At 39.4% G+C, this 26,356-nt stretch overlaps 1 protein-coding gene across 2 annotated transcripts; it reads right to left on the bottom strand.

Moving 5' to 3' along the window:
- Window positions 1-577: 577 nt before the first annotated feature.
- Window positions 578-11,206, bottom strand: TLR3 (toll like receptor 3). Of its 2 annotated transcripts, none has more exons than XM_052779893.1 (5): window positions 11,073-11,206; window positions 7,665-8,113; window positions 6,047-6,238; window positions 2,416-4,241; window positions 578-1,756 (listed from the first exon to the last, which is right to left on the bottom strand). In XM_052779893.1, exons 2-5 carry the CDS (start codon window positions 8,103-8,105, stop codon window positions 1,528-1,530), a joined length of 2,688 nt encoding a protein of 895 aa, XP_052635853.1. In that variant the 5' UTR covers window positions 8,106-8,113; window positions 11,073-11,206; the 3' UTR covers window positions 578-1,527. The 2 variants fall into 2 exon arrangements, with proteins under 2 accessions (XP_052635853.1, XP_052635852.1); XM_052779892.1 differs by lacking the exon at window positions 11,073-11,206 and adding an exon at window positions 9,029-9,238.
- Window positions 11,207-26,356: the final 15,150 nt, after the last annotated feature.

The raw sequence follows: 26,356 nt of genomic DNA, 5'->3' as shown, positions 1-26,356 counted from the left end.
AATATCTATGCCGTTACTCATTTTATACAGGTGCACCAGCTGTGCCTTGGCCATGTTTCACATTAATTTCAAGTTCTGTTTAAAGGCCCGCATATAGTTTTATGTGCATTCAAAGAATTAAGGTGACGTCTCTCAGTACAAATGTCCTTCTGTCAGCTCTCTGAATTTGAGGAGGGAAGAGTAAAAATTTTTTTTTAATTATACCACATGGATTAAATCAATTGACTTACAGTCTGAAAATCTGTTTTTGATAGTCAGCAGTACTAGCCCCACCCAGAAGGCATAAGCAATCCTTCACTGAATATTCTGAACAGGCTGCTCACAAGGTCAAGTTCCTTTCTGTGGCTTTTTCTTAAAACAAAGGGTTTAAAACTCACTTTGAAACTCTGCTGTGTTTCCTGGTTTCAACTACAGAAATAATTTTCCATGTTACTTACTGTGCTTCACGTGGTATCATGGCTTAACCCCAGCCAGAAGCTAAGTAGCACGCAGCTGCTCACTCACTTCCCCCCCACCCAGTGGGATGGGGGAGGGAATCAGGGGAAAAAAAAAAAAAAAAAAAAAAAAAAGTCATGGGTTGAGATAAGAACAGTTTAATAGAACAGAAAGGAAGAAAATAATAATGATAATAATAACAATACTAAAATGACAATAATAATAAAAAGATTGGAATATACAAAACAAGTGATGCACAATGCAATTGCTCACCACCCGCTGACTGATGCCCAGTTAGTTCCCGAGCAGCGATCTGCCCCCCAGGCCAACTCCCCCCAGTTTATATACTAGATATGACATCACATGGTATGGAATACCCCGTTGGCCAGTTTGGGTCAGCTGTCCTGGCTCTGTCCCCTCCCAACTTCTTGTGTCCCTCCAGCCTTCTCGCTGCCTGGGCATGAGAAGCTGAAAAATCCTTGACTTTGTCTGAACACTGTATAGCAACAACTGAAAACATCAGTGTGTTATCAACATTCTTCTCATACTGAACCCAAAACATAGCACTATACCAGCTACTAGAAAGAAAATTAACTCTATCCCAGCCAAAACCAGGACACGTCAAAAGCTTTGCAATTTTAATTTCACTGAATCTCCCCTTGTGTTATGAAAGTAAGCAGTAGTGTCCACTCTATCTTCTACACAGAATTTGCTATTTTATCATTATTGTGTTCTCTTTTGCATATCCCTTTAAAGTAGTGAGTCTATGTCTTTTCTGCACTACATCAGATGGACATTTTTCCTAGAACACCAGTCATTCTCAGTGCTTTTCAGAATTTCTACCACATTTTTGATACACAGACTGAAATGACTGTCAATCATGATCCACTTTAACATGTCACTTCAGTGATGGTGAATTAAAATTTCAGCAAAAACATGAATATAGGCAAGTAAATTTAAATTATAGTGACTCTTAACAAATCTTTCCAGCATGACACACTTTTTCAGGTCTTCCTGAAGGCTTGTTAGTTTTCCAATGATAGAAAATATGCAATAAAATGACTTCATAATTCAAATCTGTACTTTCAAAATTCAGTTCACTTTACTATTTGATTTAAGTGCCATCACTAATTGCTGATGAAATGCACTGACTCGTTCTTTCTGGGCTGGCCAGTTCAAGATGCAGCAAGATCTGAACATTCCTCTTCTCAGGTGAAGTGCATGATACAACTTGTAATCTTGGATATCCTGAAGAAAGATCAATATGATGGAGTCCCGACTTTGTTCAATAGCTTGCTGAAGAGCATGATACACCTTAAAACTGGAAGCAAAAATAAGACAAAAATATGAGTTTTCTTTCATGTGGAAGGAAAAATGACAAACCATTCTTTTAATAGCTCATGTAATAGCACATAGCAAATTCAAGGACTGGACTCAAACAGGGGTCTTAATGTCTATTCTATGATATAAAATTGTCATTACCTATCTTAAATTAGTTACCTTATAACTAATGAAAAAAATCATCCTCTAAAAATATAACCTAAGTCTACTGTCTTGATATAGCCTTGTTTAGCATAGTTCCTTTCTTTTCAAGTTCACTACCTAAGAAAGGTGAAAAGACTCGTTTAAAGGCAAATAAAAATCATCTTTGGATACTAGTGATCTCACCCATTATTGCTCTTTTTCAAACATGTAATTTTAGAGAAAGCAATCTGCACTGGTGACAGCTTGACTTTTTGTAAAAAAAATACTGAGAGATTCAAATTTCTAATAGTGTACATGTGGAACAATTAACTTTATTAATTTAGGAATTCTTCTGAAGTTACGATATATTAAGTAAATATATTAAAGTAGAATTGGCATGGTATTTTTTATTAAATGGTATTTTTTATTAAATTACACAGCAAAAAATATTACCTTGTTAAAAAAGTCTGTTAAGAAATTTTTCCCCTTACATATAAAATTTTATATCCTACTCACTTTTTGCACCAGGGATCTTGTAAGAGGTGTTCGGTCACAACAAAAATAATCTTCCTGCTCATTTTTATACTGTTAATTGTGGCTTCAAATTCAGATACGCCTGCTTCAAAGTCCCGTTCTTCTAAACAAAACCTAATTTGAAAGTGGTTATGTTTTTCCAGAGAGATGAAATTCTTAGATACCCAATTCTTGTCCTGTCTTGCATGAATAACATAGGCATCATAATCAAACTCTTCCTGTTGCCTGTCAAGCTCCTTAAAACCGAGTACTCGATTTACTAAAATATTCCAGTAGAAAGCTATTCTCCACCCTTCAAAATGGATGCTGAGAACAATAAAAATGAGTAGCATCACAATAGCAGTAGTGATCACAAACAGAAGTTTAAATGGAGCACTGTCTTTGCAGGCTGAGCTATCAAAATACAACACCAGACTACCATGATATTTAGGTGGGGTGTTGCAAATGTACTGGGACTGCAATCCAGGTATATATGCTTGGGTCACATTAAGCCAATCAGCAAACCAAGCAATGCTTTCACAGGTGCAATCAAATGGATTGGAATCCATCTCTAGTATTCTCAAGCTCTTGAAAGCTGGGCCAAACACTTTTTCTTCAACTGAGGTTATCAGATTTTTCTGAAGGTTCAATGAAATCAGAGAGGTTTGGTCATCAAACAGAGTTGCTGGAAGCATATTCAAATTATTTGATCCTAAATCCAAGTTTTTTAGTTGAAACAGACCCTTGAAAACCTGAACTGGAATCTCATCGAGCCCATTTGATTTTAAATTAAGAATGCGCAAGTTGGGAAGATCTTTTAAAAAAAGAACAGGGCCACCTGGATTTGCATGTTTCCAGAGTCGGGCTAAATTATTGTGCTGCAAATCCAGAATGTCAAGTTTGTGAAGTCCATCAAACAAGTCTTCTTTTATGTTTGCTATGTTGTTATTGCTGATGTCCAGGACAGTCAGATTTTGTAGAGGATGAAAAGGTGAAGGAGAAAGTGCCAGATTACTGCAACCTACCTTCCTCAGCATCAGTTTTCTAAGGCTTGGGACAAAAATGAATGATTCACTTTGCAAAGCCAAGTTTTTGTTATAGGAAAGATAAATATCTTGTATATTATTGAGACCTTTAAACTCATGACCTGTGAGCTCTTGACTAATTTCATTGAGACCAAGATCAAGAATTTTCAGATGTCCCAAGGAGGAGAATGCCCCACTTTCTATTGTAGAGATCCTTGTTTTTGTGAGGTTGAGAACTTGCAAACTGGAATTACCAAGTGACGAAAATGTTTTATTAGTTATTCTTTGTAAGTTTATGTTGCAGTTACAGAGACTCAGGTATTTCAGGTTGTTCAGACCCGTGAATGTATTAGCAGTAATTCCTGGAAAATTGTTATTATCCATTATAAGGTACTCCAGGTGGTATAACCAATGAAAGGAAAAATCTTCAATTTTCCCAGTAAGTGAATTTATCAGATTCAGATGTTTGAGGCTGGATAATCCATAAAATAAACGTGAAGATATATGAAAGTTATTATGCTTCAGGTTTAAGTATTGTAAACTTGAAAGCCACTGAAATGAGTCATCTTCTATCACAGACAGAGAATTTTGGGAAAGGTTTAAAACTGTAAGATTTGTTCCTTGCAGTCCCTGGAAAGTTGACTTGCCAACATATGAAAGCTTCACATGGCTCAGTGAGAGGTTCTGAATCGCAGTGTGTGATAATTCTGTACAAAGTTTCTTTGTGCGATTTTCACCAAGTTCAACATCATTCAGTATGAGGCCAAACAGATTTCCGATTGCATGTAAACATCCTACGTGAAACTGGAAGGAAAAGAAAAAAAGAGTTTTGACCTAAACAAGGGGATTATGTAAGAAAGTTGACCCATAAAGCCAAAATTTGGAAAGGTTTTCAAACGAGATTTTGAAGCAGAATATGACCTCCTACACAGATTTTTCTACAGCCAAGTTCAGACAAACACTTCTTGGAGTTTATACTGAATGATTCAAATGCGTAAAGCTACTTTTCAGACAGCAGTACTGTAAAATCAGAGCAGCTTAAACTAGCATAAAGTAGCACTGCCCAAGAAAGGAGCAGTCCCATCTACTTATCCACACACTGTACCCTTGTGCCAATATGGCCATACATGCAGTCACATGGTGAACCAAACAGGAACCAGCCTGACTACAAGCTAACCAAACCAAAAAGTCTGTAGAGTTTCCCCAGTGATCCAGTGCATAGCCTCATTAAAGCTTGTACCAGAAAGAGGGAGGGATGAAGCAGCCAAGGGAAAGAGGATGGTGGGATTGCCTCTCAGCAGTGGTACAAGCTTATGCCACTTTAAAATGTTCTTGTAATTTCCATGTACATGTTCTTTACAAATCAATCAACTGGGAAAAAAACCAAGCAAATTCAATGCAAATTCAGCAGTCATATGCTGAGGGTCAGCCAGTTTAGAACTGCAACACTTACCATCACTCTTCAAAGAATCATACTGCAACACTGAGAAGTGGGTCAGAGAGAAGAGTGCAGTCGGTGTAAGTTGCAGAAAAAACACCCACTTGTTTTTTTAAAGGAGTAAGTACACTTTTCTGCAATGATGATTTCTCTGGGGTACCCCATAGACACAAATGAACATTCTCTTTGATCAGCTAGGAAGTGAGATCTAGATGGTATAACTAGCCTTGCATAACATCACACTTTTTCCCCACTTAGAAAGTATGTGCCGTGGTTTAACCCCAGCCAGCAACTAAGCACCACACAGCCGCTCACTCACTTCCCCCCTCACCCAGTGGGATGGGGGAGAAAATCAGGAAAAGAAGTAAAACTTGTGGGTTGAGATAAGAACGGTTTAATAGAACAGAAAAGAAGAAACTAATAATGATAACGATAACACTAATAAAATGACATCAGTAATAATAAAAGGATTGTAATATACAAATGATGCACACAGTGCAATTGCTCACCACCCGCCGATCGACGCCCAGTTAGTCCCTGAGCAGTGATCTCCCTGCCCCCACTCCCCCCAGTTTATATACTAGATGTGACATCACATGGTATGGAATACCCCTTTGATCAGTTTGGGTCAGCTGCCCTGGCTCTGTCCCCTCCCAACTTCTTGCGCCCGTCCAGCCTTCTTGCTGGCTGGGCATCAGAAGCTGAAAAATCCCTGACTTAGTCTAAACACGACTTAGCAAGGACTGAAAACGTCAGTTTCAACATTCTTCTCATGCTGAACCCAAAACATAGCACTGTACCAGCTACTAGGAAGACAATTAACTCTATCCCAGCTGAAACCAGGACAGTATGTCAGCTCTTCACCTTCAGCACATACAAAAGAAATCCTGCATAGAAAATACCTTGTAAGGGTTCACAGAGCTACTTGATCTAGCTCTTGCTTGAGACCTCTGATCTACATGGAACCAGCTCTTGCTGATTCCAGTGGGAGAAAAATAATTGTGTATCACTACTGGAGGTCAGGATTAATGCTGTATACAATCAAACGGTTTTATCTTGGACCTCAGTGGATCAAAAGTGTAATGTAAATGCCATACAATCATAAAGGATAAATCAGGATAGCTCCATTTTATACTTACACCTGTTGAATTTCTGTTTAAATGCTTCCTACCTCTTTCAGTGGATTTGATGACAAATCAAGACTATTCAATGAGGTGTTGCTAAGAAAACTGAAGTCTTCCTTTTTTAACTCAGTGATTTCATTGCTATCCAAGATGAGCACACGAAGGTTCTTCAACTGTTGCTGCAATCCTAAATTTGCCGACTTCAAAAGATTATGAGATAGGTCCAAAATATTCAAGTTCTGGGGAGAAGATGCAAACGGAAAAGTATACAATTATTTTTATTTTATATAATACAAAATCATTTTGAAATATTGCATTAGAGTCTAATTGATTAGAAAATAGTTGCAATACTACAATTAAAATAAATTTGTAATAGAGAAATAGCAGCTTTCAAGATCCTGCAGGAAGAAGCCTTCTGTATCTTCCACCCCTGTAACTTTCATTGTATCCATGGTCTTAACCTGCTAAAATATCTTACTGCAAACCAAAGATTTACTTTATCTAAAATTCCTTAATTCACTGAAAGCCCTCCTGCTCCAGATAAAGTGATAAAAGCAAAAGCCTACAGCTGGCTGCAGTTACAACTCCTGCAATATTAAACCTTGCATTCCACCCTCTTCACTGTGGTCCACCCCCAGAAATGGAAGTGAGGAAGGTGAAGAGGAGTGCAGTAGCAGCCTACAGTGCTGTATGCCCTGTAATACTCCAGCTCGTGCCCAGGTGCTCAGACTCCTCCTGCACCTGCAGAGAAGGAGATGCTACCCTAAAGGTGACTCCACAGAATGTGCCTTGAGGTGCCCCAAGCCTGGCCTCCATCAGTAACAGGTCAGCAGCAAAGCGAGGAAGGCCAGAACTTCAGTTCTGTTCCCAGCACCAAAGCTGGCTGTACTCATTTGTACTTAGTTGAGTCAGCATCCTACAATGCAAGCAAGTGCATCTCATGTAACTGAACTGGAATACTGACTTTAGCAGAAAAGTTCAGACTTGTTCAAAACAACATGCACACTCATTAGAACATTGTACAACAATTAGTACCCACACATTGTCTCTATTTTCTTTTGTCCTTAGGCCCTTCCTTTTGCATGATTTTTCCTGGTGCAAAGACAACGGCATAGTCTTTTCCTGACTCCTGCGCTCGTAGATGCTACAGAGAATAATGTTTAACCACAGGGAAACTACCAGGAAAAACAAAGGTAGAGTAAAAAGGCTTTTACTCTTTCTCAATCCCCAAAGTCCTGGGAGACACTACATTCAGCCTAAGCACTAGCCTTCATGATCAGAGTAATTACACTGTGCCCTTGAGAATTTAGGCTAGCTACCATTTTTATACCCCAGGCAACTCAGATTCCACACCATCCACTTTACCCTATATGTCATCTGCTGCTGCTATTCTCTCAGCACAAATCCTGTATGGCCAGGTGCCTCAATGGGCTGCAATAGGGAAAAGGGGATGGAGAGGATTGACTCATAAGGATGGCTGAGACTCCAGTGTGCTTCTAACACAAGAAGCCACTAGGACTTCTCTTTAGAAAAAGAATGAAGGAATATTATATGCTGGGTATTTTCAGGTGCAAATAGGCAGCTGTTGTGTACACACAGTGGAAAATACAGTAAATTCCCCATTTATACTTTATTTACATGAAAAGGTGCATTTCTAAAGCTTACCTCCAGAGTTTTGAAAGGATCATTTTTTGTATCTATTCTGTTGTATCCTAGATTGAGCTCAGTCAGGTTGGTGCAGGAAGCAAAGACTCCATCAGGGATTTTATACAATTCGTTATGTTCTAACTTCAGAATCTGCAACAGGGGCACATTTTTGCACAATTCCGGTTGCAGTTTAGAGATGCTGTTGTAGCCTGCGTTCAAGTAAACCAGCTGGCTGTACTTGGTCAGATTTGCAGGACCTAGCTGTCTTAGCTGATTATGAGAAATGTCCAAACCTGTTATATTGTTTGGGAGATCAGAAGGAATTTGAGTCAGCTTTAGGTGACTGCAGTCAGCCATTTCATTTTGGATCTGACATTGCTTTCCAACTGATGCACACAGCAAGCAGACAGACACCAGTCTGACAGATAAGCCGCTCCACCAAAGAACAGCACTTCCCATTGTTTTATCTGCAAAGGCAAAATGAACACCATACAAATTACAATCATTTTGACACAACTTATATCTTAAACTGAAGGCTAAGCAAGCCAGGCTCAAAAAACCATGTAGTTTTATACCAAGCAAACACTCAGTATTTTTCACCCATAAAGTAGCATTCATTTCTGCAGAAAAGGTATGTCTAATAATCTAAGTTAAGATTTTTCTTTAAAAAGAATAGTATTGTTTTATGTAAAAATAATTATGCTCAAAAAGCTACCAACACTTTATCTATTATCAATGCAAATTTCCAACCATTTTCCCTTTTCTGATTAATTTTTCATTGCTTTAACATGCAAAAAATACAATAAATATGACAAATTACACACAGGCCCCTCAATTTTAATCACACTGATAAATATTTATACACAGGCCCCTCAATGTTAATCACTATGCTCCGAGCTTAACTGCACTTAAAATATTTATAGTTATATGCAGTAAGAATGCCTAATATGCCACTACTTTATTTTACAGTTGTTGCCAGTTGTTATTTTACAAGCCAGCCACACAAACTTCTCTCTTTCTACTTCATAGTGAAAGAAGGAATACCAGGCTATAGAAAGGTGTATGAGAAGGTAAAAGCAGACAGAATAAATCAGTACCGACCTAATCGGAGAAAGAAACGGAGAAGAGCCAAGGTGTAGAAAAAACACTGTTCATAGATTCAGTACATTTATCCAAATACTTCCAGGAAAACTTACACATTTAAGAATTTATACACCCCACCCCAAATCTTTTGAGAACTTCCATTAGGATATAAGCCTCTGTCCACTGGTGCTCTAATCTTCAACGGCTCTGCCTGTTTAGGCATTACATTTCTGATGAATCTCAAGAGTTTTTCATATTTTATTCCATTTCAATTTAGTATCCATAAGATTTAAATTCACCCGGTGATCTTGTAATGCAGCTATACTGGATAAAGAAGAAAATTAATTCCATAAAAATTCTGACTGGATTAGAGCTGTAAGAGCTCAGAAAGGTTTGACAAGCCTGCTGAGTCATAGAGCTTGTCTAATTAAATAGCATTTCCGCTAATCAAGAGAGAAGTCCAGTGTATCTTCCGTATCATTCTCTACAGAATTAATCTTCAGTAGAGGGAAAACAAATACTTTGGGAGTGCTTGCCTGAATATTTTTCCATGCTTTAGCAGAGAACAGTAAGCTGGAGGAACAGGCCTCCACTTCAATTTTTTCTTTTTTAAAAAATATAAACCTTAGACTTTCACCCCTGAAGCTTTGAGTGTCTCCACAATCTCCACATACACATATCTGTATGGCCTTCTGCCAACACATTTGGAACCTACCTGCTCAACCTCAATTTACCAATGAGTTAAGTCTCAGCATGATGGGCTCCCAGGTAGAGAAGACTGTCGGTGCCCCACTACAGAACAGGCTATAGATGGGAATTTAACCTTACTAGACTTAACAGGAATCTAGAACAGCTTCTTGAAAGACTAACTCCCAGGAATATGAGCTTTCTTAGTTCTGCAGCTCACATTTTCCTTTGCTTGGAACCTGTGTTTAATCAACAGGATCTGGCTTTGAGCACATTACATTATTGCTCAATAGCAAACAACGAAACAAGAAATGAAACAAGAAATTAAACCAGTACATTTGTATAGAAAAAGAAAAAGCCCTCAGAACTGATGTTTTTTGAAGAGAAAAGCTTTCACTACCGTAACAAAACACTCTGAGGAACTGACACTGCAACCTGCAGCCAAACAGGAGTTTAGCAAGTCAGACTCCAGCAAAGTTTGGCTCCATAGGTAACATGCCTTTTCAGAGAGCACGCATTAAGACTCCTCTAGTAACAAAAAGCCACATTGTAGTGGCCAGAGGGGACCCCTGTGAGTGCCTCTGTGGGAGCAACCTGGCCATCTAGGGAGAGACATCAGTAAAATCCAATGGGAGTGGGCGTAAAAGCAAGGGAAAGAGGGACCTAAAGCATTGCAAAGGCGTACAGAAAGGACTGCAAAAGACAATTTAAAATAAACCTTAATGAAAAACCAATTCCCTGCTGGGCACTGCATGTGGGCCTGACCCATCTCTTGCAGCTCACACAGCCTGGCTCTCCACTCACCTGCCGCTGGCAAACGAGGAAGGGGAAGCGATAGCAAATAACTGAACACGATGGTCCTGCAGACAGCCTGACCTGCTACAGTGGCTGCTGAACACAGCACCCATGCCCCTGTAGCTGAGGAAAATAAAGGACCGCTTGTCCTGCCTCATTCCTCTGTACCCCAGCTGCTGGAAGAGCTAAGGAAAACAAAGCGGGAGCTTGTCTGTAACAAAAGCTTTACCTCTGGCCTGCATCCCTCTGAGGGTTTGTTTCAGGGACGTAGCTGCCAGGCTCCTCGCCAGTTGTTGCCAGCTCATCTTTAAGTCTGAAAGGCGCAAGAAACGTACTGCACAAACACAAAACGAGTTCTTTGGCTGACTTCCAGTGAGGCCTGAACGGCTGCCTTTTCCTGCTTTTTTCATTGCATGAAGTCTGGAGTCAGCTTTAGGCGTTTTATGCTTTGGTTGGGGATCCAGTGAAGAAAGCATACACGCGTCGTCAGACTTAAGGGACAGTGTTACAGAATAGTATTTAACAGACAAAAGAAAGAACGACAGTTTTAATGTTACGAGCAAGAACTTTAAAAAACTGGAGAATTTAGCAGGGGAGCTTCCAGCATCTCCCAGGGAGGGACATTCCCACTTCCCCTATGTTGCCTTTTCCTGTTTTTTTAACACCCAGAAATACCTCCTGCCAGCTGGGGACACCACACCCGGGCACAAGCACCAAAACACACTCATTAAGCAAACAGCAGCGGCACCGACTTTGCTAACTTGCAAGCGAGGAGAAATCCAAGATGAAGGAAAATCGCCCGAACTCCTGAGCAGTCCTTTGGCTTTGTACCTCCGATATTCGCGTTTATTACTAACTTACCGCTGCGGGCTCTACCTCCTCCGGTCTGGAGGCATCCAGGCACCGCACAACTTTCTCAGTGCACGAAAACCACGAGGAAACGCTCCGCCGGGAGCCGGAAGAAGTGAAACCGAAAGCGGGGCAGGACGCGGCGTGGGAAGCCGAGCCGAGCCGGGCCGAGCCGAGCGGCGGGGCCGGGAGGAGCGTCCGCCGGGTGCCGAGGGCGGAGGGGGCTCCTCGGCTGGGCGGCGGGCTGGCGCCGGGGTTTTCCTGACGGAAACCCGTTGAAGCACGCAGGTGTGTCGGACGCGAGCAGCATCCCACAGTCCTGCTTATAACACAATTACGGTTTATTCCTAGCTAATTCCAGTGTCTCTGAAAATCCCGCAGGACACATCCCAAAGGCGGACAGGCTGACCGACCGATTACCGACATGGGGATATTACTCTCTTAACGTAGAAACAAAGCACCCGTAGGTTCCTACAGAGCCACATAAAGCATCCCTTTCCAAAAGGGAACTTGTTTATGAGAGGGAGCAAGATACTACATTTTTAAGAGAGATAATCACATATTTTCTATTGTATTAGAAAGACATTGTTTTCAAAAGTCCAAGTAGAAGTTTTAGGTACAGCTTTCAGATGTGTGCCCTTTTCATACTGTTTGTGAATTCACATGTCCCTGCTTTCCCAGGGACCTGACCATCAGTTTCCTGGGGAAGACTTCCTCAGCACGAACTTCCGGACGTGCCAAAAGGCGCCACGGCTTCCACTGCGTTGGCACTGGTGAATCCTCTGCGCGGCCCATCCAGCCATACTTAGGACACACCAACACCACTGAGTTCACCTTACATTTTTAGGTAGTGGTGCTGTCCCTCTCGAGTGCAGAGCAGGTAGCTGCAGACTCACACAGAAAAAGAGTAAACTCGGCTCTAATTCTTCATTCAAAGTGTTTGAAATTACAGCCTGCAGCAATGTGTTAACCGCTTGCCCACCAGGAGCTCTGGGGAAGGAGGGAGACTGTGCTGATTTCTGCCCTATATCCCGTTAAATCTGGGACTACTGACAGATTTGCAGTGGAGCCCAGGGGGGTAGGCTGGCTACCAAAGAGGTTAGGGCCCTTACTTCCTACTCCTGCTCTCTGAATTCTTTCAGCAATTGCCTAATATAAATTAATATTTATTCTTGGAGTTAGGACACTGAAACCGAGACCAGAACCAAGCTCCTGTGGAGCTGAAAGGCTCTAGAGCCTGTTTCATTCCCATTTCACAGTTAAACCTTGATCCTCCCTGTTGTCTTCCTAGGGGAAGAGCAAATTTCTGTTCCATGCCAACCTGTGTGCTTCTGCACTGGATAAGGTCATTTGATCATAAGCACATCCACCTGAAGTCACATTAAGTTACTCTGAGGAGGATTTTCCCTTTGCATTTCACAACTCTGCTGCTTTGGAACAGAAGAGATCACACTGATGGTAAAGCAGCATAATAATTAACAACCTTGGCAGATCATTATTCCAGCATGACAATACTGCCAGGTATTTTGCCTCTTATCTCACCCTCCACCATACTGATACTACAGATAAAGCATGCTCTTTGGTCTCACCTTGCAATTTATCCCCCCTCAATCCTCTCTTCCCTATAGACATAGGGGACTACTAGGAAGCTGGAGTTGTATCAGGCATAATGGAAGAAAACCACCTGATGCTGATGAAGCTGCTGTTTTATCAGTAATGCCTTTCCAACACTCTAGCCTTAGAATAATGTCAGTGGCTCAGGGAGACAACGGCACAAGGGTACTCAAAAGCTCCACTCTTGTGGAGCACTTGCACTGGGTGTAAGAACATTTCTTTTATTACAGAAAATTTCAAAGCAACAAAGCTCTTGTAGACATTTTGCAGCATAATTTACAAGAACCAGCAGGTACTACTGTGCAAGGTAGACTCTAGGGCATACCCAACCAGTGCAGGTTCAGCAAGTACAGTATTTCTGAGGCAGAGGACAAAGTGGACACATCTGTGCCTATTTCCGTGGTGTGAAATCACATCAGGCTCTCAAGTTGCCATAACTCCACTGTAGCTTAGTTTAAACTATACTTATGTTTTCAGGTGCTGGAAAGAACATGGCAAACTCATAATGGAGGGGAAAGTCAAGCAATCCACATGTCCAGAGAATAATTTAGGAAAAAAACAGTGTAAAAACTAGGCAATGCTCCCACATTGTGGTCAAGGAAAGCAGCTTGAGTGAGTTGGTTCTGAATAGTGACAAAAGGCAGTCAGACACAATTCTGGAGATGTAGCTGTTTCACACATATCTTTAATAGCAGCGTAACCAATTGCTGCACAGACCTAGTTCAAGCTTATCCAGGCTATAAGCACAGAAGGGTAGGGATGTAAGTGCAGTATCTCACATAACACTCCCAGAGCAAACATGCCACCAAAACTCAGCCTAGAAAAAAGCAAAAAGGAAGTCTACTGATCTTAACCTGATCTTCAGATACAAACAAGTGTATTAACTTCGCACATGGCTAACTGGACCTCAGCGTTTTTGTAAACCACAAGTCAGACTGCAAGCATCCGGGGGAAGACCCAAAATGACAGAACACACACAGACACTTCCCATGACCATAAGCCACTCGAATGGTGAAAGCACCACATGTTGTGGTTGGATTCAGACATCCCATGCTGCAATGAATGGGTTCATGCAAACAGAATTTAAAGATGTCTGGAAGCAAGCCTAGCTACCAGGAGAAAGAAAGCAGGAAAGAGCAGAGCTGAACAGTTAAGATCTGAAGCAAGTCTTGACAAGGGACATGCTGCAACATTGAGGCAACTAGAAGGGAAGACAGTGTGGCAGACAGTTAGCTTGTATCTACCTCCTGAGACAGGAGAATAGATGCTTCTTCTGTGTTGTGATTACACGAATTCAGCTAAGTTTAATTGTGCTGTTGAATAACCTAACAGGTCAGGTGCCTTTTGGGTGCAACAGTTCCTTTAAGGCTGCTTACTCATAACTGCTAATTTACACATTGTAAAAATTGAATTACAACATTAGCTTTTTGTGGACACAGAAGTGGGAAAGGGTATCTGAGGACTGACATGCAGATCAATGGTAAGGCAGACTATGTTCATTAGCATTCTCCCAAACCTCTGGATGCCCAAAGACAGGAGAATTTGCTTCCATGCATTTCTTTTTTTATTCCTAGCTGAAAACATGACCTGGGCAGGTAGCTGAGAACTGCAGCCATTGTTTGGGATTTAAGCTATCCAGTAGCCAGCCACGAGCAGTGGCTCTGGCTAAACTGTTTGTTAGCTGGAAATAACATGAAAAATGCCAGCGGACATGCATAGATAAACTCTATAGCATTTGCTCACCAGCTTTGACACTGTGGTGTACACTTTCCTGATGTGTTGCACTGACTGTAAAGATCAACTGCAGAACAAGTCACATTATCTGAAAAATTCTGGCACAGTAAGAGCATTCACAAAAGCTCATCTCAGTACAATTAGACTGCTTTACATAGCCTAGCCAGCAGACAATTTAGAGAACTAAGAATTCAACTCTAGGGTGGATTCCTGTTCAAAACCACCTCTTCTCTCTATATTGGGACAGTTACAAAGGCAGCCTTTGCAACCCTTTTCTCTGCATCTTCTACTGCTCCAGCAAGAACAAGGATGCGTCATTACCAGTACGTGTGCTGTGTTAATGCCTTTACCTACCATTCAGGGAATTCTAATCCCAAAGAGAGAACCCTGGAGCTAGAGAAATGAGAGGTCAGTCACTTCTAAATTAACCTTTTAGTCAGGGTTAGAGAAGGACAAAATACTTCATTATTTCAACATTTTTTTAAAGAGGTATCACAATGTTTCATGTTTGTACCACTGGATTTATGTGTGTCTATATATATATTTTGCTATTAAATGTTTTAGCTTTTTACATACTGAAGTAGTAAAAAGGCTGGAATTTAGGACTTGGATATTCTCATGTTATAGAAACATTTTTTTGGCAATTTCTACCTTTAAGAACTCTCCCCAGAAAGAAAAGGTGACAGCCTTCTGAAAATCTTGTTCTTACCTAGATTTCTCAATTAAGCATGGATATTAAACATTTTTCATTGTGGTGGTTTATTTCCCAGCATCTCCCCACAGTATTTAATTGTCTGGTTTCAGAATCCCTTCCTTTTTTGCTGTTCCCCCTTTTTCTGGCACATTTTCACATTTGTTTTCACAGTGTATTTCCAACAGAAAAAATCTATATCCCAATGCAGATCATATACAATTGCCCCCACACCAAGTGATTTCACTGTGAACACAGCAAACTTGAATGATAAACCAGAAATGCCAGCATTTGATGTACACTCATGCTTGCAACACAGATAGCAAGTGTACAAGTCTACCACTCTCAGAAATATTTTCCCTCTAAAGACTATGCCTTTGAAGGCAATGTAATCTCTAGCTTCTAAAGGTAAGCTGTATTTAAAACAATCACAGCTGCATTTGATCTTTCCATGTGCTAAAATCCCTATTCAGTTATATCCAGTATGTTTTTGCATTGCATCTTTTCCTCAGTAGTCATTGTAACCTAAAGCCCTAAATGCTCAGATTCACTTTGAACTCACAGAAGGCAAGATGCACAGAAGTGAATAAACATGCAAACACACCCACATAGTCCACCCTTTTTTCTTCCCCACCCCCAAGAAATATTTGGCTGTGCTGACAACTGACTTCAAATCCAAAATTACTTCTTTACAATAGCCCTTCATACACCTCTTGTCCACACGTATTCTCTATTGTCTCTTATGAAACTGTGGAAACAGTGGCAATAAATTATTCCTTAGGTTATTTTTTTTCCTCACCAAAAGAAATAAGTTTTCAACCCTACCAAATTTAAGTGGTATGAAAGGAGAACCCATCAGCTGCCAGGTATTAAAAGTTTCTAAGGTGTATCACAACAGCCATATACACAAGTTGCTGCATCTAACTCTGCTTACAAGGTACCAGACAAATCACAAGCATGCTTTTAAATGCAGTGAATATTCATTGTGAGCCTTCCAGAAATATCACTGCTTACAAGGTGCCAGTGGACCTCAGACAAATGATCCTGCTTCTGCATATTTTGCCTAATCACATGGGATTTTTGGCAATGGTTTGTTTTGTTGTGAAGGATCCAAGGCTAGTTATGCATCGCTCCCAACAGGATTCTTTTTATCTTGTCTTAGATTAACTAAAATTGTATTATGTTGCTTTCAGCAGCTACAGCTTTTGGTTTGCAGGATAGCCAAAGACATTTTAAGAGTCTTTAGAAAACCAAATGTTTTAGGGGAACAACTACTTGGACACAGCTTTTGAGGAAGAAATACCAAATTATTTCAACTTTCTTATTTAATTTTGACATGCTAGAAGTAGTTTATTTTAGTAATGGTAAACATGACCCATATATTTTAAATGTAACAAATATAACACAAAAATGACAAAGCTGAATAAATGTATATGATGAAGTAACATGATTCAATGCTCCTGAAACAAAACTTCTGTTCTACAGGTGGTTTAAATTCCAATTTTTCATTCTGAATTGGAGTGAACACAACAGCCATTTGAATCCAATCAACAGCTCTTTTAGGCCCATTGTCAACAGTACCATTATGTAGCCCCCACCTCTTACAAGAGGAACAGTGAAAGTTAGGAAAACCTTTACAGAGAAGAAAAACAAGAAAGATCAATCATAAATGCTATCAGGCTTTAACTATAATCTTGTTAGATTAAAATCTGAGGACTGAATCCCAACACCAGTGCATTAGATTGCTACTAAATTCATCTGCAGAGCTTAAACATCTGTTGCTATTCAATGATTAAGATTGTGAAAGCTTTTATCTATAAATAAAGTGTGGAACAGTATCTTTCAATTCCTTCTCCTAGCCAGCACAAAGGCACAAAAAATAGAGAAGTATGTCTTATTGTAACTAGCTAAAAAAAATACTAGGTTTAACAGTTGATATACATTTCCAATTTCATTTAATTTGTAAAGCGAGTTTTATGTAAGTATTGGAAGTATGACTATTTTAGACATCAATTATATCTACAAAAATCTGAAATCCAAGAAAACATTTTATAAACAAAATGTAAAGCACTGGGCCTGATTCAATGGCTTGAAATTACAGACTACTACAATTTTTTCTATATTGCACAAAATGCATTCCCTGGGGCTAATTTCTTTTTGCCTACAGCTTAATGCTTTGAGCATACAAAATACATTTGGAGACATTTGTTTGCAAATACAAATAGGCATTTGCACACAAATGATATGATCCCATGCATGGTAATAGCTGTGCTGCTCTTCATTAGCCATACTGATATGGTGATTTAATTACCTTATGCCCCAGTCACTTGGCCATAATTTTGAGCCAGTGGGGAATTTAGCAGAATAATAGCAAGACATTCAGACTCATTTGCATCAGGGAAAGTTAAAACTTCAGAAGAATGTTAAGGAAGTATGGGTCACCACTCTGTTCAGCACAACTAAACCAACATGCCTGTAACATTGGAAACTGGTTATCAGTTGGGTTTCTACACTCGCAAGTATCAGGGGGTACTTGAGGATAATATTAATGGGCAGAGAAGGCAAAAAGAAATCTTCTGGTGTGTTATGCATCTATGCAAACAATGGAAAAAGAAATAGAAACTGTACACTTAATATAAGGGTCCCTTCTGCAGTAATGAGACTTTACCCCAGGCAGACAGAAACCTAGGAAGCATAAGGACCAGGGATCAGACTAGAGCGTATAGAAAAATCCTATTTAAGACTGTCATCTTGCCCCACAGCAGGTTACATTGGCTGAATTCTGACCTAATTTACCAGAAGTAAGGATTTATCATTCACTGCTAGTAACACAATGAAGATGCAAAATGACTTGACAATGAAGGACACCACAGGGACTATTTAAATGTTTCTAATGAGTTCTTAATATCCATTTGAAATTTTGTATTATGCAACCAATTGCTGATTATTGTTAATTTTAAAAGATACTGAGAGCTAGAAAGATTCTGCAAGAGATGATTTTTCATTCTACAGAGAATCCTGCCAAGCAACACAGCCAAATGAAACTGGAAGTAACAGTCCGTGTCCCTGAGATCTGCTTCCTGCTTTTACAGACACTTCAAAACCAGTCTAGATCAGGAGGATCTGCACAGGCCACTGTCACAGACCACGGAACACTACCCACAGTGTAATGAACTTAAAACCTGTAGCACAAATTGACAAATGAAATAATATTACACAGGAAAAGTACAGGAGTGAGAACATCAACAGTGGTGGCTTCCTGCAATAAGAAAATTTGTTTTGGGACTGTCTATAACCTGTACAGGGCAAAGAAGGGCAAAAAAGCCAATCATCTCACCACATGGAGCACAGGAATGGTATATACCCCAGCCTGATACCTGAGCATGCTTAACATAATGAAAGCAGTGCATCCTGTCTGAACACCAGGAGTAACAAATCTACAGTGCTTCAAGACAAAGGAAAAAGCCCTAATGTTCTGTTAAAACTAAAACATTTCCTCCAAAGTGAAACAAGAAGATCCCATAGCCTGAAATCAATTCAGCATACAGATGTTAAGACCCAGAAACTGAAGGAAGGAGGCCTCAGATTCCTTAGCTCTCAGTGATTGCCTTACATGCCTTCCAGTGAATATTAAAGCTCACTGGTAGAAACATTTGTAAGCAGAGAATTAAGTTTGGGGTTTTTGTTTAAAGTTTGAGCTTTAAGTCACTTAATACCTGTGTTGGAAACTAGTCGGTATGGCAGTGTGTTGTACGACCTTTGCTTAAAGGAGCTTAAGTCTTGCATAATAAATACTTTCAACTGTTCACAAATGTGTGATACAGTAAGAATCCTTAAATCAACCCCTGATTTACTACAAACCCAGTCTGTTTGCAAGTGTTTAAAGATGTGTTTGAAAATCATTCAATTTGTAAAAAGCTTCCACCCAGCTGTAGCACTGATTACACAGGTCTATCATGTTGAAAGTTATTTTGAACTGTGTGAAAATATATTAGAAAAGTGTCACATGGAACAAGATATTGACTCCTGTGTAGGATAGCCTTCTTGTGGTTTACAGATATTATACCACATGCTTATACACATCAGGTCTCGAAACTGGATGAAATCTAAATTGCTGGGTTGCTCAACAGAACAAAGGTTAAGGTATTACTTTTAAAAAATATATAAATTCTGAGCTACAATGAAAACTATTTTTACAGAAGAATGTCAGATTTTAGAAATATATGTAAATATCTAGCCAAATATGCCTGTGCATGTATTCATAGTTACTAACTTTATACTCACGGTGTGTGTATATAGCAAGGGGGCAATCCAATTTGAAAACTGTTTTGAAAACTGTAAAAGATAAAACCCAAAAAGTAGTTCCGAGTTTGAATAAAAATTCAGTGGGTAAAAATTTGGCCTCCAAGGATGTAATTTCCATCAACTCTTTAGGAATTTCATTTTATTACAAGTTACTTGTATTACTGTTTCTTCTTGATATTACAGACCTCAGGCAGAGCTAAATATGACTGTAGTCTGGAACAGGGGTAACCCATTTTAGACTTGGATTTTTAAGAAACACATCAGTATCTCTCCAAGTTTATATGAAAAAAATCCCAATATATACAATCAAATCATCTTAGGCCTACTCCAGAAACCTCTCTCCAAAATATAAATTCAGGACTAAAAGGTCTGCATACCACAAGACAAAGTAACCATTTCTGTATCATATCTTTACTAGTAGCTTTAGCTAGTGTCCTGGTTTCGGCTGGGATAGAGTTAATTTTCTTCCTAGTAGCTGGTACAGTGCTATGTTTTGGGTTCAGCATGAGAAGAATGTTGATAACACACTGATGCCTTCAGTTGTTGCTATACAGTGTTTAGAATAAGTCAAGGATTTTTCAGCTTCTGATGCCCAGCCAGCAAGAAGGCTGGAGGGGCACAAGAAGCTGGGAAGGGACACAGCCAGGGCAGCTGACCCAAACTGGCCAACGGGGTATTCCATACCATGTGACATCACATCTAGTATATAAACTGGGGGCAGTGGGGCTGGGAGGATCGCTGCTCGGAAACTAACTGGGCATCAGTCGGTGGGTGGTGAGGAATTGCATTGTGCATCACTCATTTTGTATATTCCAATCCTTTTATTATTATTGTCATTTTAGTATTATTATTACTATCATTATTATTTTCTTCCTTTCTGTTCTGTTAAACTGTTCTTATCTCAACCCACGACTTCTATGTTTTTTTCCCGATTCTCTCCCCCATCCCACTGGGTAGGGAGAGTAAGTGAGCAGCTGTGTGGTACTTAGTTGCTGGCTGGGGTTAAACCACAACAGCTAGTTTTCCATTCTCTTCAGATGCAGAAATCTTTCTGTGGGTTCTCGTTTCCATCTCAACATATTTTAACATGACTGAGAACATAAATGTTAATATTTTTGACATTTGCATAACCATCCCTATACTGCTATTTCTCCATAAAAGAAAATGTAATCATGTTAGCCTATTGGTTGTATTAATTATTCACATTATGGTCAGTCTAAACTTGTCTTTTAAAGACAAGTTTATAGACTTCTTGTCATTTGATCAACAAGTAAAAACTAGCACTCTGATAGCAGACGGACTGTGTAAGGAACGCCGCGCCGATGGTGCTCTCCTGGTACTCGTGGAACTGGCCCTTGACGAAGCGCAGCACCAGGCTGGATTTCCCCACCGCCGACTCGCCCAGCAGCACCAGCTTGAACTGACAGATTTTACTGGCTTGGGACTGCCCGTTTGGCCTGGCGGCTCCTCGGCTGGTCATGGCCTGGGTGCTGCTGGCGCCGAGCGCCCTGTTAACCAGAGAGCCGGGAAGGCACCGAGGCGTCCGTGCGGAGCTGGGTGCAGGGTGCAGGGTGCTGGCCTTTGATCCACTAACACAGCTCCTCTCTCCTGGATGTGAAGATAGCCCAAAAAAAAGTTCTCAATCCACAGATTTAGGTAAGGTTTTTTTAGGGTTTCAATTCTGTCTTCTGGCTATTTGGTGATGAAAGCAGGGCCACTCATTTGGGAGTTGCTTAAGGAGAAAGCAAAGGTAAGGAGCAATAGGAAATAATGAGAAGAGCATTAAAAAGTTCTGGGAAAAATGGTCATATTAGCATTATAGCATCACAGTCCATAGAAGCAATATCACAGTGAAAAAAATGGAGGTTCACAAGCAATGTATTCTGGACTGTCTAGAAGCCTCTGAAGTAGCAGGTTCTGCATGTGTCTTCCATACTGAAAGATCTGAGAACATGGTGGGTTTCACCAGCCTGCAGCTCGTTGCTCTTACGTAAGACAACGTAAGTACTGAAGGTAAGGAAAATAACCCCAGAACAGGTATTTAGCCAAAACACCCTACCTGTGTTCTAGCTTCCTTGGGCCCCCTACCTTTGGAATACTGCCTTTTTCTGTACCTTCACCTCTGTACAATTTCTTTGCAGTGCTGGTGTCCCATGTTTATACTGGTTCTGATCAAGTACATATGTGAAAATGGGATTCTGGGACACTAATTGCATGCAAGATTATTGGCAATTTAAAATTACAACATGTGCTGAGCTTCTAAAGGTTTTATTTTAGGCAGTAGGAGCATTTTAGGTCTTTGCTCTAATAGTGGCCAATCCAGTAAGCAAAACCTGTCAAGAATTTCTTATTAATTGTCCAAGGTTTGAGTCCACAATTGTAATTCTGCGATTGCATGCATCTGTCTAGCTAATAGCTCCAACTATTCGGACATCCAGGAATTTAGGTGAGAAATGAAGCTTCAGTGTATTTAAGTAACCTACTTCAGTTCAGCATGGATGGCTTATGTCAAGCATAAGGTATAATGCATATTGGGGAAGTAAAGCAGATATGCCAGGTTGCCTAAAAGTGACCTCACATTGACTTTCCCTTTTAATTACACCATACAAGTTCAGTGTTGTAAGATGCTCTTTGTGCCAGGCTGCTCCTGACCACACTGTGAAACCCTCTGTAAAAGGAGGGTCATCTATCTACATAAACATGACCATAAGTCAAATTCATTTCTCTTCAAGTGAAGTTCAGCACCTTTAATCTATCTGCCTCATATCTGTACCTATAATGAAAACACATGAATGTGTATACAGAATCAGCCAAAGTGTCTCAAAACAGTTATTTGTATCCCCCAAACTAAACAGCTGAAATATCTACTTTGGAAGTGATCTCCCTTACTGTACTTTGTAAACAGACAGTAAATACTATGTATCTCTTCTGATTTGAATTCCTTGTGTTAACAGTGTTGAAGAAACCCTTCAATTAAAAGCACTGAAACAAAAAAAATGAAGTTTTCATTTGGAGAAACCATAGGAGGCAGAAAAGACAGCAGATTTGATCAGACATAGTAGTACATGGCCAAATACATCAGTAAATACTGAATAGGTTCATTGAAATTCCTTTAGCTTTTGAGACCTGTGACTATTAGTCACTGCTCTATTACAGCTAATAGTTGAAATAAAAATAGATTGATACAAAAATAATGTATCCAGAATATTTTTTAAATGGTTTTGCACTGCATTATTTAGCAATTGACCTAATAACAGAACTATGAGAAATATTGTATTTTAGGTTATTTTAATTATAAGAAAGTTAGGGGAAATGTATTAAATCACCAATTTATCTTTTCTACATAAGATAGTAAAATAATTTGAAAAGCATAGGATTGATATTGGTGCTATTTTTCCCCCACAATAAAGCTCTTTATAAGAGGAAATGTCACATTATTAGAGTTTGAAAAGGCAGCATCGAAGTATCAGGTTAGTAGTCGCACTTACTCATCAAGCGATCAAATTTGTCAGGTTTTTGTACATGCAAAACACCACCACTAGATGTCAGCATTAACTTTCTGCAAAACACAAACGAACCAGCTGGTTTCTAATTAGCAATAGATACAAACCCATAAAGTAGCTCATGAAGTCCGAAGTTCCTTAAAGGAAACGTTTAACCCTAACGTTTAAAGACTGATCCTGCAACTGGTTCAGGATCAGGGCTACATAGCAGGCACAGCTCAATTTGTTGAACTAAATTAGAATTACAAAGAAATTCCAAATTCATATCCTTAAAAACTGAACATTTATTACACATAAAATGAATCATTTTATTCAGCTGCAGCTAAGAAAAAAGCCAAGCCCAAAGCCTTATAGAATCTGGTATGTGTACTGCGATCACTACTCATAAGCCTGCTGCTGCTGCTACTGAATTTACCAGAATTTTGACTAAATAACATAAGGAATAACATATGGACCCAACTGCATTTTAACAGCTTTACAATAGAGCAATTCCTGCACAATTCAGAGTTACATCCTTATGATAGTAGTGAGATACCTGACAAACATGGCTTATTACTCTTAAGACACAGCCTTAACCTTCCCCAAGACTGCCCACAAACTATTTTATCATATAATTTTCTAGTAGCAGATTCATTAAAATTATGCAAAAAAACCCAGAAAGCTGCAAGCACTTGAGACTTTTTTGGCAACTGACAAAGTATCTGAGAATTTATCTCCTGATTCAGTTAAGTGTCTCTTCTATCTGCTTACTTCACTTACTGCCATGAGGATCTATGCCTTACTAAAATGCCTTTGACCTGTTTTTCCTTTCTGAATTCTTGTGTTTATTTGTAGAAGCAGGCAGGTCTGAACACCAAATATGGAAGTCCCCAATGTAGGAACACTGGTATTGGAATCTAGACTTTACACTGCTCTTCAAAGCAAGTTATGAAATTGATTCACACATGGTAATAATGAGTTGTTCTGAATTTGCAGTATAGGTAGTGGAACATTTTTGGACTTAGATTTCAAGGCAAATTTCTGTATTTAAGAGGACATGGATTGAAGGGAGCAGTGGTGAATAATTTTGGTTTAATGCTTTTGTCCCAAACAATGTCAATAGGAGATTCAGGTTATTAGTTTGACTGCAGCTGAGAGCAAGAGCAAAGCACATTGCAAATAGTCAGTATGCAAATCAGAAGCAATTCTATCCTTTGATGTTCCCCTACAGTGTAAGCCTGGGCAGGCTATTTTACTACACTTCTATGATTTTTCCCTATCCTATAGGCGGAGGTGAAACTTGTTTTTCATTTGAGAGAAAACTTGGGCATCTGCAGATAAAATGTACTGCATATTATCAGCTGCATTTGTGCATGCAATCAGGAATCAACAACCTAGAATCTCACTAGTTTTTCAGATCAGTTCTTCTATGAGATTTTTGCCACCTGCATTGAAAATTAACTGACCATGACATTTGTAGCCTTAACAGCTTCCCTAAGCAGATTACTGTATTGCTATTTTCTCCATTCTTTCTTGTTCCATTGAAATGGCTGTTACAGGCAGTTGGGTATTGTGTGGATTCAGTTTTAAGTCCTTTAGCATAGGCAGTATCCGAATTTATATAGCACCTGACAACCTTAAACTCTGGGCATTACCATAATGTTAGTGCCGGTTGAAGGATTCAAATTTGAAATTTCAAAAAATCTGCAAAAGATCCAGAGGGCAAGTTCTATAGTCCTTGACTCCAAGAACACTTTAAGGTGTGCAACAGCAGCACACTGGTTTACCTAAGTTAGAATTGTTGGACATATATAAGCACATAGCAAAACTGTCTGAAGCAAATGGCGCTTCTTTGAGCTACACCGTTTAACCTCCAAATAATTTCTATCAGAGCCATTACTGTAGATACTCAGGAAACAATAGAGACAGCAAATCCTTTAAATTGCAAATAAAATCACTTCTATCAAGAAGCAAGACAATTCACAATACAGTTCTGTAACTTGTCTACCTTGTAGAACAAGTCAGAGATGAATTGCAAAAAATAAAAAATGAGGGAGGAAGACAAACTATTTACAAACTTAAAAATAAAGGGGTTCAAATCTTCTTTTAATTGTCTGTAAAGTCACCTGGATGATTTTTGCTACAAATAGTTATTAGAAAAAAAAAAAGATAAATTTCACAGAATCTAGGATTTAAAACTAAAGTGAGTGTTATCCCTTGAAATAATATCTTTTCAATAGGTAATTTTTACTATAAGTTAAACAAGTACAAAAAAGAAGCTGCTGCAGAGCAGCACATTTCACCACTGTTGCTGACTGCAACCGTTACACACACATGATTTGGATTCCCAGAAAACCTGAACTTGGCTTTAAATTGACCTTACATCAAGAGTAAAACCTTGGGGTAGGAGCACCTTATTACTTTTGCATGTTAGCCCAATTAAGTTGACAACTGGAAGCTCTTACATAAATATGACAGCTAATAACCTTCCCTCCAAACAAGCTGAGATTGTTTTAAAAATGATTCATCAAGCTATAGCCTTAAACACAAAACAAGCAAGAAAGCTGTGAATCAGGAACAGCAAATATACAGAGGTTTTTTTATGTTTTTTCCTGTGTTTTAAAACTTCTTACATGTTTGTAAATTATCTCATACCTCCTGTTAGAGATGCCTGTTTGTACATTCTCAGAGCAACTATTCAAAAGCAATTTCTCTCCATCTGACACCATGCTCTTCACAATATTGACAAGGTCAGCGAGGTCCACAGGAAGTCATTTACTAAGTGCTAGTCATGCAATTTACAGCTGCTTGGATGAGCAGTTTTAATTTACAGCACATTTTTTCAAGTTGCCAACCTGTTTTAAGGAAAAACACCTGAATTATTCCCAACAATTTTGTTGCATCCTCTCCATGAGAATGTTAACCCAGATTTTTAATGCCAGATACAAATACGGTTGTTTTTTTATATATCCCATGAACTAAAATGGGAAGTAGTGCCCACTTTATATAATTACAGCCACTTTTCATTCCTGTCACATGTAATATGAGATGAAGAAATTAGATATCAGAGCTCTGAAAGCAGTTCAGGGACATAATTGAAGGAGTGATTAATGTTGCTGTGCAGAAAGGATCTCCTTAATCATTTGGGTACAGAATAGGTCATGGCTTTTTAAAAATACTTATAGTAGACATCAAAACACTGTTCTTTGCCAGTTACCCTGCCCTGTTTCACAAAAGTTTTATATCAACAACCTTAAAAGTTGAAAAGGGGAAAAAAGAAGGTCAAAGGATATCAGAAAAGTGATTTGTTCTCATAAGTAAATAAAACATTGTGTGCACAAATACATTCCTGTACAGTGCCTGGAAACACATCACAGAAGGGTTCTCTAATAAAGTGATCATATTATTCATTAACATTTAAAAACTATTCCAGCATACTGCCCTGTGGTATGTTCTCAGCCTGCTTTGCC

The sequence above is a fragment of the Harpia harpyja genome, chromosome 2 (assembly GCF_026419915.1).
Source record: "Harpia harpyja isolate bHarHar1 chromosome 2, bHarHar1 primary haplotype, whole genome shotgun sequence".
Classification (NCBI taxonomy): domain Eukaryota; kingdom Metazoa; phylum Chordata; class Aves; order Accipitriformes; family Accipitridae; genus Harpia; species Harpia harpyja.
The sequence above is the reverse complement of the archived record's forward strand: the minus strand, read 5'-3'. Positions and strand labels throughout refer to the sequence as shown.